The sequence below is a fragment of the Ciconia boyciana genome, chromosome 5 (assembly GCF_034638445.1).
Source record: "Ciconia boyciana chromosome 5, ASM3463844v1, whole genome shotgun sequence".
Lineage (NCBI taxonomy): Eukaryota > Metazoa > Chordata > Aves > Ciconiiformes > Ciconiidae > Ciconia > Ciconia boyciana.
Window position 1 is genome coordinate 71212346 of NC_132938.1, and position 22573 is coordinate 71234918.

The 22573-nt window shown below is 45.3% G+C and overlaps 1 protein-coding gene and 1 long non-coding RNA gene across 7 annotated transcripts in view; both read left to right on the plus strand.

Annotated features, from left to right (window-relative positions):
* Positions 1-247: 247 nt before the first annotated feature.
* Positions 248-7198, plus strand: LOC140652052 (uncharacterized). The gene is made up of 3 exons (XR_012042641.1): positions 248-370; positions 1141-1176; positions 6643-7198. It is a non-coding gene; the product is annotated as an uncharacterized lncRNA (long non-coding RNA).
* Positions 7199-11655: 4457 nt separating this feature from the next.
* Positions 11656-22573, plus strand: part of MAML3 (mastermind like transcriptional coactivator 3) — a 255894-nt gene continuing 244976 nt past the window's right edge. For 2 of the 6 annotated variants that reach the window (XM_072862327.1, XM_072862328.1), the window contains exons 1-2: positions 13447-14468; positions 16503-16616. In XM_072862327.1, the coding sequence (XP_072718428.1) occupies positions 14016-14468; positions 16503-16616 (567 nt within the window). In that variant the 5' untranslated portion in view covers positions 13447-14015. Of the gene's footprint in view, positions 11707-13446; positions 14469-16502; positions 16617-17576; positions 17744-22573 lie in introns of those variants that run through there. The other 4 variants (XM_072862333.1, XM_072862330.1, XM_072862332.1 and 1 more) reach the window with 4 other exon arrangements.

Consider the following 22573-nt stretch of genomic DNA (forward strand, 5'->3'; position numbering starts at 1 on the left):
CACCATCCTACTCACAGTACTGTTTCAGTGACTGCTCCATTGACGCCAGGATGACTGCCACGTTGTGCTTACACAACGCCTTCTATTCCATTTTTTATTCCGTCCATGTGAGGGTTGCACGAAGGTCCAAGCTTTCAGATCTGAATTTGCTCTCTGTGATTCTGACATTCAGATTTATTGATGTTTGATTTTTCAACCTGACAAAACCTCGCTTTTATTTTCTAATTCATATTCACTCTTTCTCCACAGCAAAATCTGCCAATCATGGAAAATTACATGAATGATTCTGTGGAGGCTAAGCCAAGATTGCTGAACTCATTTTCATGCATGGCTAAACACAGAATTGAACCTCATGCTCCAGAAGTGAAAGGTTAGTGATTTTAGATAATTTTAAAACGATTGTATAAGAGTTGATACAGCTACTGTCAGTCTACCCTAATCCTGTTCTTTGTTGACTCTGCCCTTGCAGAGGCACTGCTTTCTGTCAGTGATTAAGGGGAGACATTGCTTTCAGTGATGCTGATTCAGCAGAGCTAAGAATCAGTAAATTAGCAATGACTGTAAGGGAGTTTTAAATATTGGTGGAGTACCAAACTTCTATTGTTACTGTGTCTTGGAGATGACATTCCAATCAAGTTACTGTACCAGGCAATGTGGGAGAGATGACAGTCCTCTTTCTGAGTCACAAGACAGAAAAATGGGGAAACTGTGTATCCAGTTTTTGGCTTCTCAGTGTCAGTGCTATAAAGTTATATTGAAGAACCATGTACAAATAAAAAAGTCTCTAGAGCTAGTATACATTCTAACGGACTGTTCATTTAGTAACAAAATGACGTGGACAGCTGAAGAATAATTAACTCTGCCAATTCAGTACCTTTGCTATTTATGGAATGATACTCTATACTTTTCAGGTCTCTTCTTGTTTTTTTCCTATCTGCGCAAAGTTAGATGCTTTCACAAATACAATATTCAACTAGATTAATTTTCACAGATCATGAGATTCCCTTATGCACGTAAAGGTACCTAATCCATACAGCAACTGAATGGTGTGACACTGACATAGAAATTTAAGCAGCAGCATGCTATTAAACACCAAAGAAACCCTGCCAAAGAAGGCCTTTTTTTTTTTTTTTTTGGCAGCTGGCAATGTGCATAGCTACACTTGGGACAAAACTGGTAAGATGGGGTTAAAGGGAGTAACTTCTGGGTATTCCAGCTTGAGATGATATGCGACACAGAGCTTGACTTAGCATCAAAGCATTACTAAATAAAACTACATCTAGTGTCTGAGAGTATTGGAAGGGCTGATAAATACTACCCCCTGGGTAGTGTACAGTTCAGCTTTTTCTTCTCTGTGGAAGTAAGGTCTGTGACCCTGCTTTAACTGATAATTGACAATGGCTGATAGAAGTCAATTCAGAGAAAAAAGCGTCAATCTTCTGGTGCCATACTAGCTGAGGCAGCATGTGTTTCCTTTTCTGGAAAGGAAATGTAGATTAAAAAAAAACCCACCAGACCTGTAATGAAAAGGTCCTACCTTCCTATATTCTATCATTTGCAGGTCTTGGCAAGACAAATTGGTTGGCTAGTGAAGCAAGTAACTCTACCCCCAAAATTAAACTGTGGTCAGTGTACTGACCTAGAACTTTGTCCTGGTTTCGGCTAGGATAGAGTTAATTTTCTTCCTAGTAGCTAATATAGTGCTGTGTTTTGGATTTAGGATGAGACTAACGTTGATAGCACACTGATGTTTTAGTTGTTGCTAAGTAATGTTTACACTAGTCAAGGACTTTTCAGCTTCCCATGCTCTGCCGGGTGCACAAGAAGCTGGGAGGGGGCACAGCCAAGACAGTTGATCCAAACTGGCCCAAGGGCTATTCCATACCATATGGCGTCATGCTCAGTATAGAAACTGGGGGGAGTTGGCCGGGGGGCAGCGATCGCTGCTCGGGGATGGGTTGGGCATCGGTCAGCGGGTGGTGAGCAGTTGCATCACTTGTTTTTTTGTTTTTCCCTGGGTTTTGTTCCTCTCTCTAGCACGTTATTTTCCTTTTCTTCATCATCATCATTATTATTATTATTATTATTATTGTTATTATTAATATTAATATTACTATTAATATTAATATTAATATTATATTTTGATTATTAAACTGTTCTTATCTCAGCCCATGAGTTTTCTTACTTGTGCTTTTCTGATTCTCTCCCCCATCTCACTGGGAGGGGGGAGGGTGAGCGGGCGGCTGCGTGGTGCTTAGCTGCCAACTGGGGTTAAACCACGACAAACTTAAAATACCAATATGCAAGTTACTGTGAAAAAATGGTGGAGACCCTAGATCAGTATAGACCAATATGCAAAATTATTGTGCTGACAGGTTATCTCCCTGTGAGTCAGACATGCAAAACTAAGGCAGTTTTTTACTGAGTTCTGGATGAGTAACATAGGTTAATAGAAGAAATGGGAGTCAGAAAGGTGAAGTGGACAAGGAATGACTGTACATCTCATAGGACAAGAAATAGGCAAAAAAAAAAATCTATACACCTAGGTTTCAATGCTACACCATGGAAAAGTTAAAAATGCTGTTATTTATTTCCTGTTTTACGGAGTATTGTTTATAGACTGTCTACTTATGCAAAGATGGTGCTTTGGTATTCTTGGTCTGTAGTGCTAGATTTCTCTAGAATATGTACCATATGAACCACGATACCATCCATGAGCTCAAAGCCCCAATAACATGGGCTTTGTGTCTGTATCGCCTTATTCAATCAGAATGCCTTGTTGAGCTATGAAATGCAAAATAAGCTTAAGAAACTAACAAGTTACCTTAAAATATCTATTGCATGAAAATCATGCTATGTTATATTGTTACAACACAAATATTTGTTATATGCAGACAAAAGAGGGACTGCAAATAAGGATGTTAACACCTCATCTGGGCACGTTTACCACATAAAATCAACTATAATTATAATAGCATGATTTGAAAGCAATGCCCCCAATAGTTTGCAAAGTTAGTGGTTCCTAGTAAAGAAAGGAGATGCCAATGCAGGTAGCAGAGTGAAATGAAGAATCGTAGGTACTGTCTTTTGTCACTTCACTCTTCTCTGGCTCATAATTGCTCTGCAAAGAGGAATAATGATGCTTAGAAGGGTTTGAGAGCTACGTGCAATAAATGCCAATTATTATCAGTGTATATTTCTGGCAAGCTCAGAAATGAGATCAGATCCCAATGAACCCTCACTCATGTCTGGTTATATCCGGGAAGACCCAGAAGTCCTTTCACAGTTGCTTCCCAGTTTACCAGCCACTTCTGCCCTATATTGCAATTTGCACAATTATATATAATGAATACATATATATATACACACACACGCACATACGTATGTGTATATATCCATATATGCATATATATCTTGCTGAACGTTAAGACTGCTCTTTAAGAATGACATAACACTCTTGGATTCAATATCTTTGGGGAGCAATAGAGGACAAAATGCCCACCACTGTTGTGTTCATTTCAACATGGGGAACTATGTAAAAATGAGAAAGTTTACCAAGAATAAACAAAGAGTGGCACCCAAGACAATTAAATCCGTAAAGGGGGCATGAAGATTACAGAAGGACACCAAAGAAGAAGCACAACGCCAACACACATGATTTACTGGACATGCCTGAGAAAGTAAAAAGAGGCAGTCATGGCCAAACAGCAAAGAGAAGCTATTAGAAAGAAGACGGTGTCCTTCCAAAAGCTAAAGACACATCCAAATTAAAAAAAACAAAAGTATCATAACCACTGACAGATATACTATTAAAATTATTATTAGGCAGACCAAAGATGAGTCTGAGACCTAACTAGCTAAGAGAATAAAAAATAGTTGAATATCCTTCTTCCAACGCATCAGGAGGGAAAAAAAATTGTCAGTGAGTCTGAATATGACAAGGGTATAAAATGAACTCTTAGGAAGGACAAGGTCACTGGAGAGAAGCTGAACCATTTGCATCCTTGTTCACTGTGGAAGAAATCAGGGAAATTGTCCTTCCAGAGCCCTTTTGGGGCATTCAGGGTACTCCGCAGAGAATGTCTCCGAAATTGAAGTATCTGGAAGAGGTAATGGTACAAAAGGCAGATGAATACAGATGAATCTCCAGGATCTGAAGGATTCACCCAAGAATTCTAAGAGAACTCAGGGATGAAATATCTACTAATAGCAGCATGTAACCTGTCTCTTCAATATTCCTCAGGACGTGAAAATCAGAAAGTGTCAAATGTGATGTCAGTCATTAAGAAAGGTTCCAAGGGTATCCAGCAAACGAAAATTTGACATCTGTTCCAGGTGAATGAGTAGATATTGTAATAAGAGAGAGAATTAGTATCTACCTGAATAAATATTATCTAATCAGTGAGAGTTAACAAAGCTCTCAGAGTTCTCTGAAGAGGTCAGCGATATGTAGATGAGGATCATCTGACTGATACAGTCAACTTGGATTTCCAAAAGACTTTTGACAGAACTTTTTATCAAAGTGTTTTAGGAAAACCAAGCAACACAAGAATGTCACTGGCATAAGAAGGAAGATGCTGGAATGGATGAGAATATGATTTAAAAGATGTGAACAGAGGGTAGACCATCATTGGATGGAAGTAAATGGTCAGTTCTTGCACAGGAGGGAGATCACCAGTGAAATTCCATATGGTCTCTATCTTGGGAGCTGTACTGTTCAATATATTTTTAAATGACCTGGAGAAGGGAAGTGATCAGTGAGGTGACAAAGCTTTGCTGATGATAGGAGGTTATGCAAGGTGGTAAGGACAAGGGAGACTGCATAGCTTGCAGAGAGATTAACTGTACAATAAAACAACAGGTGCAATTCAGTGTAGATAATTGTAAAGTGATACATTTGGGGAAGAATAATCCTATCGTCACATCTTGCATTGTTTCTAAGATGGCCCAAAGGTCTTCAGAAACAAGACATTTGGGTTATGGTAGACAGTTCCATGAAAATATCACTTAGTAGTAGTTGAAGAAAAAAAAAATAATAGGTTAGAAATTATTAAGAAGCAAATAGAGAACAAAACAGAAAGGATCATTATGCTTACTGTTCAAGTCCATATGCTACTGTAAAAAGCCAAGGTTTACACACTTGAATACTGCATGCAGTTCTGTCCATTTATCTTGGACAGGACATACTAGAACTGAAAAGTATTCAGAGATGACAAAGGTGATCAGAGGTATACTGTGGCTTCCATTACAACATGCAAGGAACTCCATCCATTGAATAGCCGAGAATCTTCATTTGGAAAAAAACATGACATAGGGCGAACGTAAGAAGAGGTCTGCACAACTGAGAGGTCTGGAGAGAAGTGGAGTGGGATTGGCTTTTCACTGTCTCTTCTAACACAAGCATGAGGGATATTGGAAGAAGTTAGTAAGAGCTTCATTCACAACAAACCAGAGGAACCAGTTCTTCACACAACCTATGTGGACCTATGGTACTCCTCCTCAAATGACTTTCCGGATCAAGGAGTTTATAGAGATGCAAGGAGAGACTGGAAAATAACTTGGAAGAAATGCTGTAGAGTCTACTAACTAGGTAAATCACATAACCTAACTTGAAAGTGTTTGAAGGCTGTGGGCAGTATGTGCTTGCCCTGTCCTTATTTTTCCTGAGTGTCCACTCCCATGGTTACTGTGGGAGATAGAGCTCTGTGCTGGATGGAGCTGTGGTCTGAACCAACGCATAAGTTCGTATGTAACCTTCTCATTGTACATCAAAGTCAGAATTAAATAAACAAAGTTATTAACAGCTTAAATATATTTATAACTTTCAAGCTCCCTAAATAATGGTAATGTTATGAAAAGTTAGGACCAGAAGGAACGTTAAGAAGTCACCTAATCCATCGCCCTGTTCCATGGCAAAACCAATTACATTTGTGTCCTTACTGACAAATTTGTCTAACCTGTTCCTAAAGCTTTCAGTGATGGAGACTCAACAGCCTCCATAAGTAATCTATTTAAAGTCTCACTATTCATACTATGAGAAGGATTTTTTTTTCCTGTCTAACTGGAATCTAATCAGCTGTTGTTTGCTGTAAACCATTAGTTAACTGCAAGCCTGAGCTAAGATGGGAGGCGTCCTAGACTTCTGATGAATGCTGTCTAGTAACTTTAGTGACTCTGGAAATAGCCTGAACACGGGCTTGGTTTTTAATGTAGCTAGTAGTTACTGGTTTTTGTATTTTGGTTAATATGACCAAGCATGAACAGGGATCTTTTCTGTATCCTTTTAGGGATTTTCATGTTATTTTAATGTCTTAACTCTTTAGCGTTTTCTGGCTTCAGGTAAACTTTCCCTGAGCAGTATTTTCTAAACCCAGCACATTTTGACTTTGCTTCAGCAAAGGCTATTTGAAAGGTGTGTCTACAGAAAAAGTGGGACAAAAAGATTTCTTTTAAAATATTACTGAAAACCAGCATGTAATATTTTCTTTCTTTCCTATAAGGTCTAATTTCTGGGTTTGCCTATAATTTACTGAACTATATGTGTTTGAGGTGAAATGTTTGAGCTGTCTTAAGTGATGCTACTCAGTTGACGTAAACTCTGCTTCTTGCAGATGATCACTAATTGCGTTCCTTGTTTTCCAGGTACCTGACTTGAGAAGGGGGTTCTGCCTAGCAGAAATGCTAAGCACCTACACATTCAACTGAAGTTGATGCAGGCTGCTCTTATAAAACACGGTGGACTTCAAGTTGTTTAAGTCTTAAAAAAAAAAAAATCAGCTCAAATGAGGCATTTTAGCAAAACTTTTCAGCTTAACATCTTTGTTTCAGTTTCCAGTCTCTAACGTGAGTAAGAGCACTGTCCTCTCACTTGCAATGAATTGTGAAAATCAGTTTATTGGTACACATGAAACACTCAGGAGCAGTAGCGGTGGCCATTCTGAGGAAATGAATGTCTGTGAACAGGGTTTGAATTAGTAAATAGACATGAGGTGATATGTGGAACGAAAAGGAAAAAATGTATTAAATAGCTGCTCACTGGTGAGCACTGACAATTCTGTGTACAGAATGAAGCAAACATCCTGTGGAAAAATAGCGTGTAAGGGCGTATTTGAAGACTTCATCATGCTGTGGATTGCGCAAGGAAGCCAAATAAAGATTGCACAAGCGCTTTGATTTTGGTGGTTTTAAATTCATTGACTGCGAGACTGCAACCTCAGTGATGTACTTTTAATACAGGTTTGTAAATGTATGCGATACACTTATCGCATACATTTGTAGATTGTAACTATAGCAGTTTCAATGAAACAATGGTGTTGACAGCACACTGGGACAGGGAGGAAAATACTGTATTTCTCTATCTTGAAGACTGAACTTACACATATCTCATTAAAAATTACCACTGTGGAAAATGACCCTTTATTTCTGTTTCCTTGTAATTTAAGAACTTATAAAAATGTTCTTGTTTGAATATTAAACTTGATTGGTTATGCCGAGGATCACAGAACAATCATCAGTCTCCCATATGAAGGAGGATGAACGATAGTTTTCAATAGGCTCAGTCTCTCTTCTGGCTCAGAAAATTCAAAGTGATCATGTTCACTCTGAAATTCTTATAAATGGCTGACATCTAAACAGCAATTGCCTTGGAGAGAGAAAAAAAAATATCCCTCAGCTGCTTCCTCATCACCAAAGTTGGCATTCGATTTTATTGACGAGGGATTTTTGTTTGTTGCCCTGTTAATTCAAGCTAAATGGAAATGGGGGAGTCTTTACTGAGCAGCAGTGGGCTACTTAGTATGAGAATGGCTAAAGAAATTTAAGTTCCTTCACATATATTTCTATTGTAAGCCGCAAGGAACCCCCAGAAGCATCTCTCTGGGATTTTTCCTAGTGTCCTTTCTTCTCTCTCTCTCCCCCCCCTCCACCCCCCTGGATCCTCCATTCCAACCCCGTTATTCTCTTGAGATCAGTGTGACAGATCAAAGGCTTAGATGAGGCCTGTGCCCGAGCAACGATTTTCCTTTCTCCCCTTCAAGCTCTCTGCTAGCTCTCTCCATGGATATCTCCTACAGCTGTTAGCTCCAGAACCAGATTTTCAAAATAACAGAAAGATATACTGTGGTATATCGGGACTAATTACCTTAATTCTGCTTCTTAAACTAGGATGTATTTCAATAGCATTAATCTGACAGGATAGTGCATGGGTAACAATGCCAATTCATGGCATTCACTTTTTTTTTTTTTAATGTTCTTGTTGTGGCCTATCTCTAATCAGGACAGGAGAGAACGAGTACACATTTTGCATTCCTTCCCCATATTTTTCAGCCCTGATTCAGCAGAGTCCTTAGGTATGTGTGTGTCTCGATCCATGTGCCCGTCCTGCTATAATACCTTGCTGAATTGGAGCCTTCAGTGTTGTTCACAACTGGAAGATTTTGTAAAAATTCTGACTTGGATTCCCTATGTTCTACAACTTGAAATGCATAGGCTGGGAAGTGTGTAGTTTCAAGGGTGTTTTGGGTTTATTTGTATTTACACATAGTGATCGCTCCACTTTCTGCAATGCCTTAAAGCTCTGACTTTTGCAATTTTAACTCACTTTCTGGTTTTCTTTGTTGCTTCCCCTTCCTCCCTGTATTGTTTTGTTCTTCTGTTCCTTTGCAGCCTTGATGACTTTTTCTTTAACTATTTAGAGCAACTTCTTTTGCTCCAGACTTGGGTCATCCCTTGAAGAATTCCTACAGCTCTGGATGTTCTGGCAGCCGTAGCTCGTGGCCACCCCAGCTGTCATGAGAATTTTTGCCATGCTGTAGTTGGATTTCACAGATACATTCGTGGAGGTTGTGGGGTTTTTTGTTTTCAGTCAACTCTCAACTATAGGGCTTTGCCTTAACTACTCTCCAAATGACACTATTATTCTTTTTTGACTAAGGATGTATTAGGCAACATGCACTTAAATAGCTTGTGGTAGTAACTGAAGTACATCTCATTTGCTCAGTTAGATAGCACCCTATCCAAGAGAACCTTCAGCAGAAATCTTCTGAAACCCTTTTCGCTGTATAAGAAAGCTGCTTCTTGCAGACCCAAAAAGTGTCTGTTAGCTGGTTTTCAAAGTTATATTCAGCGAACACACTGCGTGGTTGACTCTGGGTTCGCCTTCCAGCAGATGCCTGTGTCACCATGTCATCCATCGATTTAGACATAAACCATTTAATTATAGTAGGAGCTTTCAGAAAGGTTTCTACCCAGGCGGCCACTCTGAAGGTTAATCTGTTGCCCAAGATGGTTTGAAACTTGCTGCCACAACGATTGCAGTTTCCAACCTGACTGGCAGCGCCAGGAACTAAAGAGTGGTTTCTAATAGAGTGGGGTTCATGTTTATCCTCATGGTGATATTTTTAATGTTGCCCATCTACTGGATAACCCTTAGCTCAGCTGACCAAAGGAAAGTGGTCTCAGTATGTTGCTCTGCAAAGGCATATTTTCTGTATTATTTATGGAGCTCCTCCCACTAATATGACTAGCTAGATTATCTGTAAGGCTGTACTTGTTCTGAAACCACTATTGATTAAATGCTGAGATGAAATTTTTTTTTAGAAGCTGTCATTGGAACATGCTTAGGCTGCACTTGCTGTCAGCTTAACAGTCATGTTTCTGTGTCTTCCTCTAAATTCCTCTCCCAGCTGGGCTCTTTCATATCTTAGCATTAAAATAGATTCTTCCTAATTAGACAGATCTCTGTCATGATAATCATCTTGAGAACGTATGCTGTATTTTCATACTGCGTATCTTTTCACAGATCGGGCCTGTACTTTATAATTTTTCAAAATCGTAACTCACTGAATAGATCCTTTACCAAGCAATCATCTCCTGTAACTAGTAATTAGTGTCCTGTCAGCTGATACCGGTAGGCATTAGTGTTCAACTGCTGGCATCAGCAAGTTCATCTTACATCACTTAGAATTCTGATATATTTGATTCTTTTGAAATTCCAATTGTGAAGACAGTTTTCTAAAGCTGATGTGCAGGGAGGGGGGGAAAAGGTATAGAGCAAATATACACATTTGTGCATGCAAAGTAAATTACTGCATAAGAGGTGAGTGTCCATAAGTCCACGGTCATAAATGTAAGGGCACACATCTATCACGAGTGAGTCTGTGCTTGTGTCTGATTACAGAACAGAGTTATTTGGTCAAGGTTGTGAAGAACATCTGTTTTAATGACAATAATCAGTACTAGAACAACACTGAGATCTCTCTATTTCTTGCATTGCCCAGGCTATAATCTGAGGGTTTTTTCCTGTTTTTATTTATTCGGACTCAGTGGCTTAGCAGAAGTGTTGTCCTTCACAAAAATTGACTTTAAATAGTTCCCTAAAGAGCTCGTTTTGGCCTTAGTTTTTCTGAAGCTGGTAACTCTTTGTGGAAGTATCCTTAAAATAAAAGTGATACGAAAATGAACTGTGAAATCTTGTCTCTATTATTCTATTTTACAGTTGCCATTCAATACTTGGCTTTAAAAGAAAACTCTCCTGTTGGATGAAAATTTTTAGTTAGCGCTTAGGTGCTGGATGACAGCTGTAAAACAACATTTTTTATGAAATGCTGATTCTATTGATTGTTTTTAGGTATAGGGGATAGTGCTTTATCTTATGAAAGGTTGTACCATAGAATAATGCAAGTGTCACCACTGTTGCTGTTAAAATGAGTGGGGAAATAGATGGATACATATTTGCTTGGCTTTGTTTTTAACCTCAGCCAGTTAAAAAATATTTTTTGATCAGAATCAACCATTTTTAGAACGTATTCAGATGTTTTTTCACAAAACTGGTGACTGATCTGTTTGCAAAACTTCTAACACTAAGCACTGATTACTACAAAACTCTGTTACTCAAATCATCACGCCTGCGCTGTGCAGCCTGGCAGAACCCAGGTACGTAGCTAAGAGATTAAAAATTCCTAAATTTTTAATAGGCTGGAATTTCATTCTATAACAATCCAGCATGCACTTAAAAAATACCATGTTTGCTGCCAAAGTGATAGCCTGAAAGTTAAGGTATGTATGTGTGACTCCATATAGATTGACAAATGGTATTTATCCTAGTCGCAGGAAAAGAATGCAACTGCTGTAAAATGCATGAAAAAGCAGTCTGTAAAAAAACCCAGTCCCCTGCTTTTACATGTATTTCTGACTCCATGGGTATAAGAAACGTTTCTATCTTCTTGTGGGCTTCAGCGCTCTTTGGGCCTGCAGAGCCTTCGGAGTGAGGCTGCCAGCGAGCGCGCTGGCGGGCTGCGGGGGGCACTGCGGAGGGATCCAAAAAGTACTTTTTCAAAGTTAAGCCTAATTCACAGCTGTCTCCGGGTCTGGCCTGTTGGCACTTTCCATTTCAAAAACAAACAATTAAAAAAAAGAAAACCAAGAAAGCCCCCTCCTCCTTTTTCCCCCGTCAGTTCTTACATTCAATCTTTTCATATATATTCCTATACAACCCAATAATCTGTTGTCTTGTGGAGTCAGATGGAGAGGAATAGTTACTGAAGGGCTTACAACACATCCCCCAGCTCCAAATTAACAGAGATACCCATCTTTGTAAATGACGCAGGATTTCCAGTTTCCCCTCGCTCTTAGGCTGCTTCTGAGCAGAGCCGTAATTTTTCCCTGTTTGTTTTGTGATAAAGTGGTTATCGGTGATCACGAAGAGCAGTAAGTAGCCTCACTTTGGTTCTCAAACTGATACTGAAGAAAAGTTTGGGGTGGGGGAACAGACATGCTCATTAGTCCCAACGCAGGGAAGGTGCTAATTACCAATTTTATTTGTCCGCTATTATTTTCCATCTCAACATAGTCAGGAATTGTTGAAATAGGGATGAAATGAAAACCAAATTTCATATTGCTGAGCACTTAAAGAAGACAAAGACGGCTCTTCACCACTGTCAGTAGCTTAGAAATAGTGTCCTATGCTAATCTGCAATGGCAGAAATGAAGATGGTTTAAATCAGATCTCATGACTAATGTATGAGTTCCCTATTTTCTTTATTTCCAGCTGCACATTGGAGAACACGGGTGTCTCCCTGAGATAATTCTGTTTTGTAGAGGTGTGTTTAAAAAAAACAAAAACAAAAACGAAGAACTGGAGGTGCGTAGCTCACAGTGCTAGTTCGAAAACAGCAGTCAGTTGAAATTGTGCGTGCGATAGCTTTGTCTGCGAAACGGTTTAAAACTAGGTTCCCGGGACGTTATTCTTGATGCATTAATCACCCGCGCTCTACATGGAGGCAGCCACCGTTCGCTCGGAAAAATGTTCCTGCCCAACGTGTCATGTTTCTTCTGCCGTCTAAAATAGAAAGTTCAGCCCGGTGTCGGGGCGGCACAGCGCTCCGCGCTCCCCTTACGCAACAGTTTACACGGGAGGGGAAGGCGGCACACGCCGCCCCGCCGCGGGGGGCAGCTCGCCGGCGGCCGCGGGGCCCCGTCGGGCTGCGCCCGGCGCCGCCGCCCGCCCGCCCGCCCGGGGGCTGCGGGCCCTCCGCCCCCTCCGCCGCCGCCGCCGGCCGAGAGCCGGGGCTCAGGACGGGCGCTGCCCGCCCGCCCCCGGGTGCCCGCCGCGCCCCGCCGCAGCGCCGAGCCCCGGCACGGAGCGCGCCCCCCGCCGGGCCCCGTCTGCCGGCCGGCTGAGGCGGCCGCCCGCCCCGCCTGCCCCCGCGCGGAGGGCGGCGCGGCGCGGCGCGGGAGCCCCGGCGCGCAGCGGGGGGCGGCGGGGCGGCCCGGGGGCGGCAGGTGGCGGCCCCCGCTCCTCCGCTCCGCTCCGCTCCGCCCGGCCCGGCCCGGCCCGGCCCGGCCCTGCCCGGCGCCACCGCCCCGCGCCCGCGGGCGCCCCGCGCCGCTGCCGGGCCTGAGCGCAGCGGCGGGGGCCGAGGGGGGGAGCGCCATGTCCGCTCCTGCTGGGCGACGTCCGTGCCGGGTTTTGCACCTTGTCCCCGGGTCTGCCTCACGGCCTGGAGGAGCTGCTGCTGCTGCTGCTGCTGCTGCTGCTTCTGCTGCTGCTGCTGGTGGTGGTGCTGGTGCTGCTGCGGTGTTTACTGAGCGCTCCTGTCCTGATATCACTCCGCTGGCATGGAGGAGGAGGAGGTGGAGGAGGAGAGCATTTGATCATTGTGATGGTGGCAGGAGGAGCAGCAGCAAGCAAAGCAGAGCAAAGCGCTAGGCTGTATCAGCTCGGCAAAGACTTCAGAGCTCTACTTTTTTTCCAGCTCGGCCCGGATTGTTCATGTGTTTACTTCCCCCAGCCCGAGGATTTGCTATTTAGGTTCCTGTTGAAATGCAACCGAGCGGCCAAAGTACTTTGCGAACACGGTGCGGCATAAACACCAAAACTTTTTTCTAGAAGGAAAATACAATAAGAAAGCGGCTTTGCCTGTCTTTTGGTGCCGGGGAGCGCGAGTGAGTGTGCCGCGTGTGCCCCGCGTGTGCTTGTGCTTGGATGTGTGTGTGCGAACGTGCGTGTGAACGGGCGTGTGTGCATCGGTGTGTGCGTGTGGAGGGGCGCGTGTGTTTCTCTTTATACATGGGGAGAGAAGGCTTTTGGCAAAACCTCCGGAAATCTCATGGAGTCTATTTTGAAGTGATGGATTATAAAAAAGAAAAAGGAGGAAAGGAACTGGTCTGATATCTCCCGGAGTTTGCTACCCGAATTGCTGCTGCTTAGTTTGTTGTGCTGCTTTTTTGTGTGTGTTTGTTGGTTGTGTTGCTGGTGATAACCTTTTAGCACCTTCTCTCTTTATTTCCCTCCCTCCCCCCCTCTCTCTTTTTAATGTTTTGGAGCTTCTCGAGAGGGATTGGCTGGGGGGAAAGAGAAACATTTGCTTGGGATCGCTGTTTCCCTGATACATGGTGGTGCCCCCTCCCCCCCCCCGGTTCTCTAAAAAGTATCCCATCAGGACCCCGGAGGAGAGTGTGTGTGTGCGAAGGGTAGGATAAAAAGTTCTTCCAAAATAGTGTGCACGGGGAAGAGGATGGGGGATTTTGCAGCCCCCGCTGCCGCCGCGAATGGCAGCAGTATCTGCATCAACAATAACCTGAACAGCAGCCTCAGCGGGGCCGGCGGGGCCGGTATCGGGGTTAACAGCACTCCCCACGGTCCTCCTGCCGCTGCTCCCGGTAACAATAACGCGAACGGCGGCGGCGGCGGCATTCCCAAGCACAGCACGGTGGTGGAGCGGCTGAGGCAGCGCATCGAGGGCTGCCGGCGGCACCATGTCAACTGCGAGAGCAGGTACCAGCAAGCCCAGGCGGAGCAGCTGGAGCTGGAGCGCAGGGACACGGTGAGCCTCTACCAGCGGACCCTGGAGCAGAGGGCCAAGAAAACGGGCACCGGCGGCGGCGGCAGCAAGCAGCAGCATCAGAGCAAACAGCAGCAAGATGCCGAGCCTGCCGCGGCGGAGCAGAGGAACCACACGCTGATCATGGTAAGGGGATGCGGCCGGGGGGGCGGCTGTCCGCGCCCGGTCTCTCGCCGGGGTGAGCTGGAGGTCGCCCCCCTCGCTTTCCGGAGGGGGACGGGGCTGGGCTCAACTTCGGCGGCGGCAGGGCCGCGGGCCGGCTGGGCGAGCGGGGGGCTGCCGGCTGGCTTCGCAACTTCTCACGGGCAGGGGCGGGGGGAGCGGACAAACTTTTTCCCCCGTCTCTCTCGGAGGGGAAGAGCTGCTCCGGGGGAAGAGGGAAGGAGCGGTGCCGGGCGTGCGCCGCCGGCTGCCGAGAGCCGGAGGAGGGTGTTGTGTGTGTGTGTGTGTGTGTGTCTGTGTCTCTGTGTGTGTGTGTGCGTGCGTGTTTTGCGACGGCGTTTCCGCGCGGGGGCCGTGCGGCTACGCGGCCGTGCGCCTTTGCTGGCCGCCGTTTTAAATCCCGCCGCGGAGGAAGGTGGAAGCGGGCTCCGCGGGCTGGGGCGGCGGCAGGAGCAGAAGCTGGGCAGGTCTCTCGGCTGCCCCGGCGTGCAGGAGCCCGGCTCCCCAGGCGAGCAGCAGCTCGAGCTGAATCGCTTCCTAAAGTTTCCTTGGGTTTTAAGGAGCTTAGCGAGGAGCGGAGGGGGGGAAGGGGGCGGGGGCTGAGCCGGCAGGAGCGTAGCGGCAAGTAGGAAGCGGAGTTTCCCACTCCCAGGCTGCACCGATGATGAATAATAAAAGGAGGTGCGGGGGGAGCCGGGCCCCGCGCTCCCTCTGAGCCTTATTTATAGCAGGTCGCGGCCGCCGCTCGTTCTGCTGGGGGGCGGCGGCGGCCCGGCCTGTCTGTCTCGGCCGGCGGGGGCAAGCGGGCGGCTCTGCCGCGGGGGAAACGCCTGTGTGTCCTGACGTGTCCCCCCGCCCCGGGCCGCGCCGCGCCGCGCCGTGCCGGGGCGGGGGTGCCCGGCGCTCGGGGGCGGGCACGGGGCAGCTGGGTCTTCGCCGTCTGCCGGGCGCACAATGGGCGGCGGAGACCGGCGGGGAGGAGGGAGGGAGGGAGGGGAGGTGCGATGGCAGCGTGTGGTTTACAAGCCTCGCACGTCCCTCCCTCTCGCCCTCCCCTGCTGCGCGGGGAGGCGCGGCGGTGCGGGAGGGTCCGGCAGGGCGGCAGCTGCCGCCGGCCCCCGCCTGGGGGGGTCTCCGTGACAAAGCGGCGGGGAGGCGGCCGTCCCGGCGGCGGCTCTTCCCCTCGGCCCCCGCCCCGCGAAAGCAGGGAGCAATACGTTTATCCCCGGCCGCGGTGCCGGCTCGGCGCGGTGCTGCCGGCTCCTCCCCTGCGCGACGCTGCGCGGCCCCGCGGGCAGCACCCTTCCTTCCCCTCTGCCCCTCGCCGTCCTGCCGGGCGCTTTGTCTGCCCCGCAGCCCCGCAGCCCCGCTTCGTCACGGAGGGCCAGGAGGTGGGGATCGCCTCGCCGGCGGCAAACAAAAGCCGAGCGCCGAGCGCAGCCCCCGCCTCCCGCCCCGCCGCTAAGGAGCAGAGCGCGGCTCCCGCCTCCCTCCCTCCCTCCCTCCCTCCCTGCCTGCCTCCTCCCAGCCGGAGAGCAGCCCCGGCAGCCCGGCACATCGCCCGGCCGGGCCGGCCGGCCGGCGGGGGAGCGGGACGTCTCCCTGGGCGGCGGGCAGGGGCGCGGGCCCCGCGGCAGCGGGCAGCGGGGCCAGCGGGCAGGGGGAGCGCCGGCAGGAGCCACACAAAGCGGCGGGGGGGGGGAAGGAGTGCGGGGGGGTTGCTTCGCAAACAGGAAGCAGAAAAACCTCACTGACATCTTGTTGCTTTCCTGATGTTACCAGCAAGGCACCACCGTATTTCTCCGCCTTCTCGCGCCTTCCCGCAGGACGGAGGCTTTTAAACAGGCGCTGAAGGCGGTGCTCCCCGCACTGCGGTGCGCTGCCTCCCTCGGCTGACATCTGCTCCTGGTCGCGAATCACGCCCCGTGAGCAGGGACTATCTTTCGTCAGCCAGACTGTCCTCGAATCCCTTCTCACACCCCGTGTCATTTCCACAAGGTACAGGAAAGGGGCTGGAGGCTCCGGAGACCTCAGAATTGCTGCGCTCCAGGGAAGCACTGTGGGCACATCCAGCTCCAGAACGGCTCCTGCGCTTCTAGGCCCTTGCTCGTGGTGGGTTGTCCGTTCCCCTCCTTCCCAAGCCCCGTGCTAAAGCGTTAGAGGCCAGGATGCTCGGTGAAGTAGCTCATTTGTTGGCCTTCCCTTGAAGATCTAGGGCAGAGACACAAAGCCATGCTATAATGTGAAAGTTGTGGAAACAAAGTAACAAAAGGAGGAAATGCAGTTGCAGCTCTCACTATTACTAATTTGTTTCAGGTCGGGATACTTGAAGAGCTAAGAGTAGCCTAATTAAAGGATAGTTGGCTATGAAGCTCATCGTAACTGAATTTTTGCGCTACAGCCTTCTCGACATGCACACTCCTTTTTGCCTTAAAAAGAGAAATTCTAATACTTTATAAAAGAATGACCCATTTCCATCAAGCTTTTTTTTTTTTTAAGAACGTGTACACAAACGTTGCCGAAAAATTTAGAAACATCATCTGCTTTGTTTCACTTGTAGAGTGTTAATTATGATTTTTGTCTAATGTCTAAGAATGTCAGGGAACATTCATGGGTACATGAAAGTAATACTTAAAACCTGAGAAATTGCTCCTTTTAAAGCGATTGAAGAGTATTTTGAGGCATTTATGCTTTTTATAGTACAAAAAAGAAAAGAAACTTCTTTATTTCTAGCAATCATAACAGTTTGCTAAGTTTCACTGTTTATGCACGTCCTGATTTTCATTTACCAAAACAGTTCAACTTTATTTAACATTTTCTTTTGGCACGAGAAAACAGTAAACTACATTCGGTGGGTTTCTCCCTTTCTTTATTCTCTGGTAAACTCCAGCTGGGAGGTTTACAGTGGAACAGCAGTATGGATCTGCTACTGCTTTACCCTTAACACAAAATCAGATTCCCTCAGATTATTAAACTGCACAATTTGAAAATGAAGCAGTCAGTTTGGATTAAATGACAACAAATACAACGAGGGTAGCAAGAAATACCGTCTCTTCTTTATCAAGGCAAATCAAAGGAAAGTATTATCAGTGTGTATGTGTGTCCCTCTCCAAACTGAGAAAGGAGGGGAGATGAGAAGGGAGGGGAGATGGCTGCTGGGTTGGGGCAGCTGGTCACCCAGCAAACCCTCCCAGAAGCTGGTGCTGACACACGTGCTGAGGTGCCCTTCAGCAAGCCAGGTAAAAAACGTCTTTAGAAGATGCTTCTTTAGAGACACACTCTGATTTTCTTCATTTGATGGAGTACAAACTATCCAGTCTGTACAATGCTCCTTGTCGCCGCCCCCACAGTTTACACCCTCGCTCCCCGAGTTCATGAAAGGGATTATGCAGTTTCCACTGTTTAGGGCTCTGTGTCAACTGACAAGCAGTTATCAATGGGAGCCTTTTTTCAAAGAGGGATGTAGGAGCATAGGCTTGGCTGTAATTCATGAATTGCTGATCTACTCTGAGTTTGTGTCTTGTTATAGACTAAGTTTTCACTTGCTGAATTTTGAAATATCTGGATTTGTAACTATTTCAACCTCTTCTATGCAAGAACAGTGGGTTTCAGAACTAGTTTGCTCCCATAAAGGCATTGATTGGGACGTGCACGAAAATTAAAATTGTTTATAAATGTCTGGGAGGACCTTTTTATTTTCCTCCCAGTTCAACCTGGCAAAAGCCAAAGTTGTTTTCCGTGCCTTTGAGTCGGATTATTAGAATGCTGTACCGGCTTGGTTTTCAAAGGAAGTTTTGGGAAAATTTTCAGCCCATCCAAAACTCTGCTGCTCATCTTCGGACTGGTTCCAGGAAATATCAACACATTATTTCAGTTCTTTGGTTCTTTGTGAGCTAATCTGCCTTCTTGTTTCCTCCTTTAAGCGCAAGAGTCTTCTGGCTCTGCATCCATGTTAGTGTGTGTGGTTCAGAGATAGTGTGTGTGTGTGCGTACACATACACACGTTACATATAAAATAAATAACAAGTAATGTATATTTAGTATATAATAAATAGCCAAGTGTATAATAAATAGCCAAATATATAACAAATATCACAAGTTATATCACCTCTGTTTCTTATCCCTGACGCTGCTGTTCTTATTGTGCACTTTTTGTAATTTTTTTGTCCAGTGAAACACTACCCCTGTAATTACCATATTGACTTTCTAATGCACATTTATTTGCATCTAAGCTCTACTGTGAAGTATAAAGGGGCTGGAGCTGCTTTTTCCTACTTTAAAAGCTCTTCAAGACTTTTCTTACTTAGCATCACTATGGGTTTGATACCTACTGTCATACTGACCATTTCTAACCCTAAAACCAGTCCTTAGGAAATTGAGTTTTAAACACCATAAACATAAAATGTTATTTAGATCACAGAAATTAGTGACGGAAGTAAAACGACCTATTAGATCATCCTTTCTCTCCCCCTGCCAAAGCATACTATGCCAACTCAGAATTACTTTAAAGTTAGAGAAAACACGGCTGGCAAATACAGTATTTTCCAATACTGCTTTTTGTCCATTCTGGGCTAATGCACTGCCTCATGGAAGTTAATGATCACATTCCCCTTCTACCTGAGGGAAGGGAGATGGGCAGGCCGATCCTTTCAGCTTGCTTTGTGTAGGGACAGAAAGACACGTTCAGAATTACAGAAGTCGGGTTATGTCTCTTCCTTGCTGGCAGATAGTCCACCACAGGAAAGTAGTTTCCCCCTCCCCCCCAGTCTCTCCTTTTTGTTGCATCCCGAGTGAAAAGTGCAACTTCTTAATTTGTCTTGGTGATTCATGGATAATTTCATTAATGAAATTGAGTGCCGAAGAATGCTGTCAGTCTTGTGAGTAGTTTTTTAAAGCTTACAGCTGCTGTATTTAATGTGTACCTGTGTGTATGTTCATAAACCTGTGCACACTTCTTACATTCTTGCTCAGGTAATATTGCTCTTTAACTTACTTTACAGGTGCTCAGGAGTTCATCAGTTACACTATAGGAAATGTCTATTTCACTAGCATTGCAAAGATGAAAAAGAAAGATGATTTTTCAGATGTTTCTTTTTCTGTTCCACAAGAGGTCAAATACTGCAGCCCTTACTCATGCCTGATGACTAAGTAGGATTAGGCATCTCTTCGGTTAATAAGCTATGTCTGATCTTGCTCACACTGGGGTAAAGTCAGTAGTAAATGCAAAACTGGGATGATATCAGAATTAAATCCCAGGCCAACAATGCTCCTTCTCCTTCATATGCATCATAGAAGCAGTCATCCTCTAACCCTTTTTATTTTGCTTTCCCTATAAGGGTGGATCTCTGCCTCTTTCTTATTCCGCAGCCTCTCCCATTTTTCTTCTCCTTTTCATACCAACTCCCGCTTGATGCTCCTGTGTGATTACTGTCCTTTAGGACAAGGAGTTTTTGTGTTGACCTCCTTTTGCAGCTAGTCAGCACAGTAGGTTTCAGCTTAGCAAACTGAAAGGAATGGAGAGACTCTTCACTTCAAGCACTACTAGCCTCCAGTGGCCTTCATATGCTCTGATAGAAAGCGTGTCCCTTTAAGAGATAGTGGGTTGGGTTATTATGAGCCAGAGCTGGAGCAGGGCAAGTTGTATTTTGACATACAGTAGCCAGTCATAGTGAAATCTGAGCTTCAGTTTGACCGAATAGCGCATGTTGAAAGCCCTGCAGTGAAGTTCGAGGCATTGTCAAGTTCAGGAAGAACAACTTTGGCTGGAACACATCCAAAACTCACTCTGCTAATGCAAAGCCAAAAATATTAACAAGTGATTGTGTTAGGACAATCGGTTGCGTTTAGGTTAACCTAAATTTACAGTAACTTGACCTAAAGCTTAAGGCTTCACAGGTGGCTTAAGCTGGTATAAAACTGAGCTGCCGCCACTGAGGAAGTCCCATCTTTCATGCTCTTGTCAGTGGCCATAAGTTCTTGCTGCCTCCCTTTGCTAGCGCTAGCCCTTGCTCACGTACCTCCACTGCCGGCTGGTTCACCGAGCAGGTAGGGAGGACAGACACATTTCTTCCTTTCCCTCTGGGTTAGTGTTCAGCTGGAGCAGATCCATGATTTGTTTGACTGTCCCTCCCATGGGCAGCACAGTCTTACAACACCTTAATCCTTTTGTGAAACTTCGCCCTTATCCCAGGGTAAACCTCTGGGACCTATTAGTTAAAACATGCTCACCTGGTGGCATACATTTTACCTGAGCTAGGTAACACCTGGTGTCAGCGTGTGTGATTCTGTTCCTGAATACAGACACTGGAACAGGGAAGGCTGTAAGTAGCAAAGGAGTCAGCATTCATTTTTACTTAAACGCTTGCAGGTATATGACATTTGGTTGCATATTACTCCAATATGTATAATTCATGTGCGAGGTGTGCTTGGATTAGCAGAGGTTTAAGGCCAGGTCTGACAGCCAGGAACTGCTGACTGGAATCCTTCAAGTGTATTGTTTTGTGAACTGAAATGTGAGGTACAATCTCAGACTGAAATTACGAACCTGTAATCAGTGTTCCAGTCTGGGATCTCGCAGGCTGTTCAGATAAGCAATGTACTTGTACATTCAGCGGGAATTTGGGAGTCTTAACAATCTGAAGTATTTATTTTCCTAGTTTGTCTAAGATGGCGAATCACAAAATCGTATAACTTTGATTACTCTTTTGCTTCCCCCTCACACACTTCAGTTTCACAATGTTTGTAGCTCAAAAGTCATCATAGGCTGTTCCTGTTTGCTTTGTGAATACTTGAAATCCAGTTTCATAGGGGTTAGGAGAAAATGTCTTTTTAAACTTGCAATAGTTAATTAGACAGCAGCTGCTGAAATTTTGTGCTTACAGGAAGGGGTTGAGCTGCCTTCTTTCAAGACTTCCCTCTTTCGTATTGATTTTGTTTGCCACCACATACAGTTAAAATTGGCAAGGACATAAGAATACTTGAATGTTTAGTTGACCTGAGAGAAGAGAGAAGTGTGTCCACCCATAGGAACTTTCTGTCTTCCGTACATTTGTGTACCTGCTAAGGCTAATGCTGCAGTGCTGTTGGTAGCATGGATGATCTGTTGCTGTTTGCTTGCTGTCAGTTCTGCACAGCCACCGCATACGTGGAGTAGCAAAGAGGTTTGAATTTACGATTTTCGGAATAACTAAGCTAATAAACAGAAAGACCAACAGCTCAAGGATTTTCTTCCCCTATTTGTTTTTTATCAAGGCTGTTTTCTGTAAGGTTTTCATATAGGGCTCTATAGTGTTCTATAAGGTTCTGGGCTCTCAACAATTGAAACTCGGCGGAGTTGCATTTTAGCTGAGTGAAGGTGGGGCTGTTGGGCTGTGCCTCTTCCCCTCCTCCCTTCTTCACACTTCAGTCTCCTCCCTACATTGCTTCAACTACGTGCCGTGCCATACAGGAGTGTTTCAGGTTTAAAAAAACAATTCAATTTAATTTTCCTCTGGTCTTTAGATTCAGACGAACAGCTGTTAAGTGCTGCCGTGAAGGGGTAGCTTTTCTGCATCGTCTTTATGCTGTTTGTGAAAATCTCAGGCCTGTTCAGAAAGTCCTTGCATGTTGTGTACCGAGGTAGAGAGCAGAGAATTTGTCCTTAACCTTACTCTGACCCTGGGTGTTATCACAACAAGAAGCCAGTATGCCTATATATGTGTGTTTATATAAACCAGTACACCTACGAACACGCTGGTTTTTAAACTGTACTGCAAGACAAAGTGAAAGGATTTATGATCAGTTTTGATGGTGAAAGGGGATGTACTAGTCCCATAAGTTTAAGAACCACTGATACGCACCCATTTTCTGTATTTTCAGCCTCTTTCTCTTTCCTTTTGCTCATATCTAATCCACTGTGATGTTTTGGCTCTTCTTCATTGTGTTTAATCTACAGGAGGAAGGGAGGTGGTTATGGCAGATGAGACGCTGGAAGAGTTCTGGAAAGTGTTGGAGTTTTTCAATTGTTTAAGATATTTCCTTACATTAAGGAGGATAGATCAGCACTTAGCCGAAAGAGAATTTGTAGCATT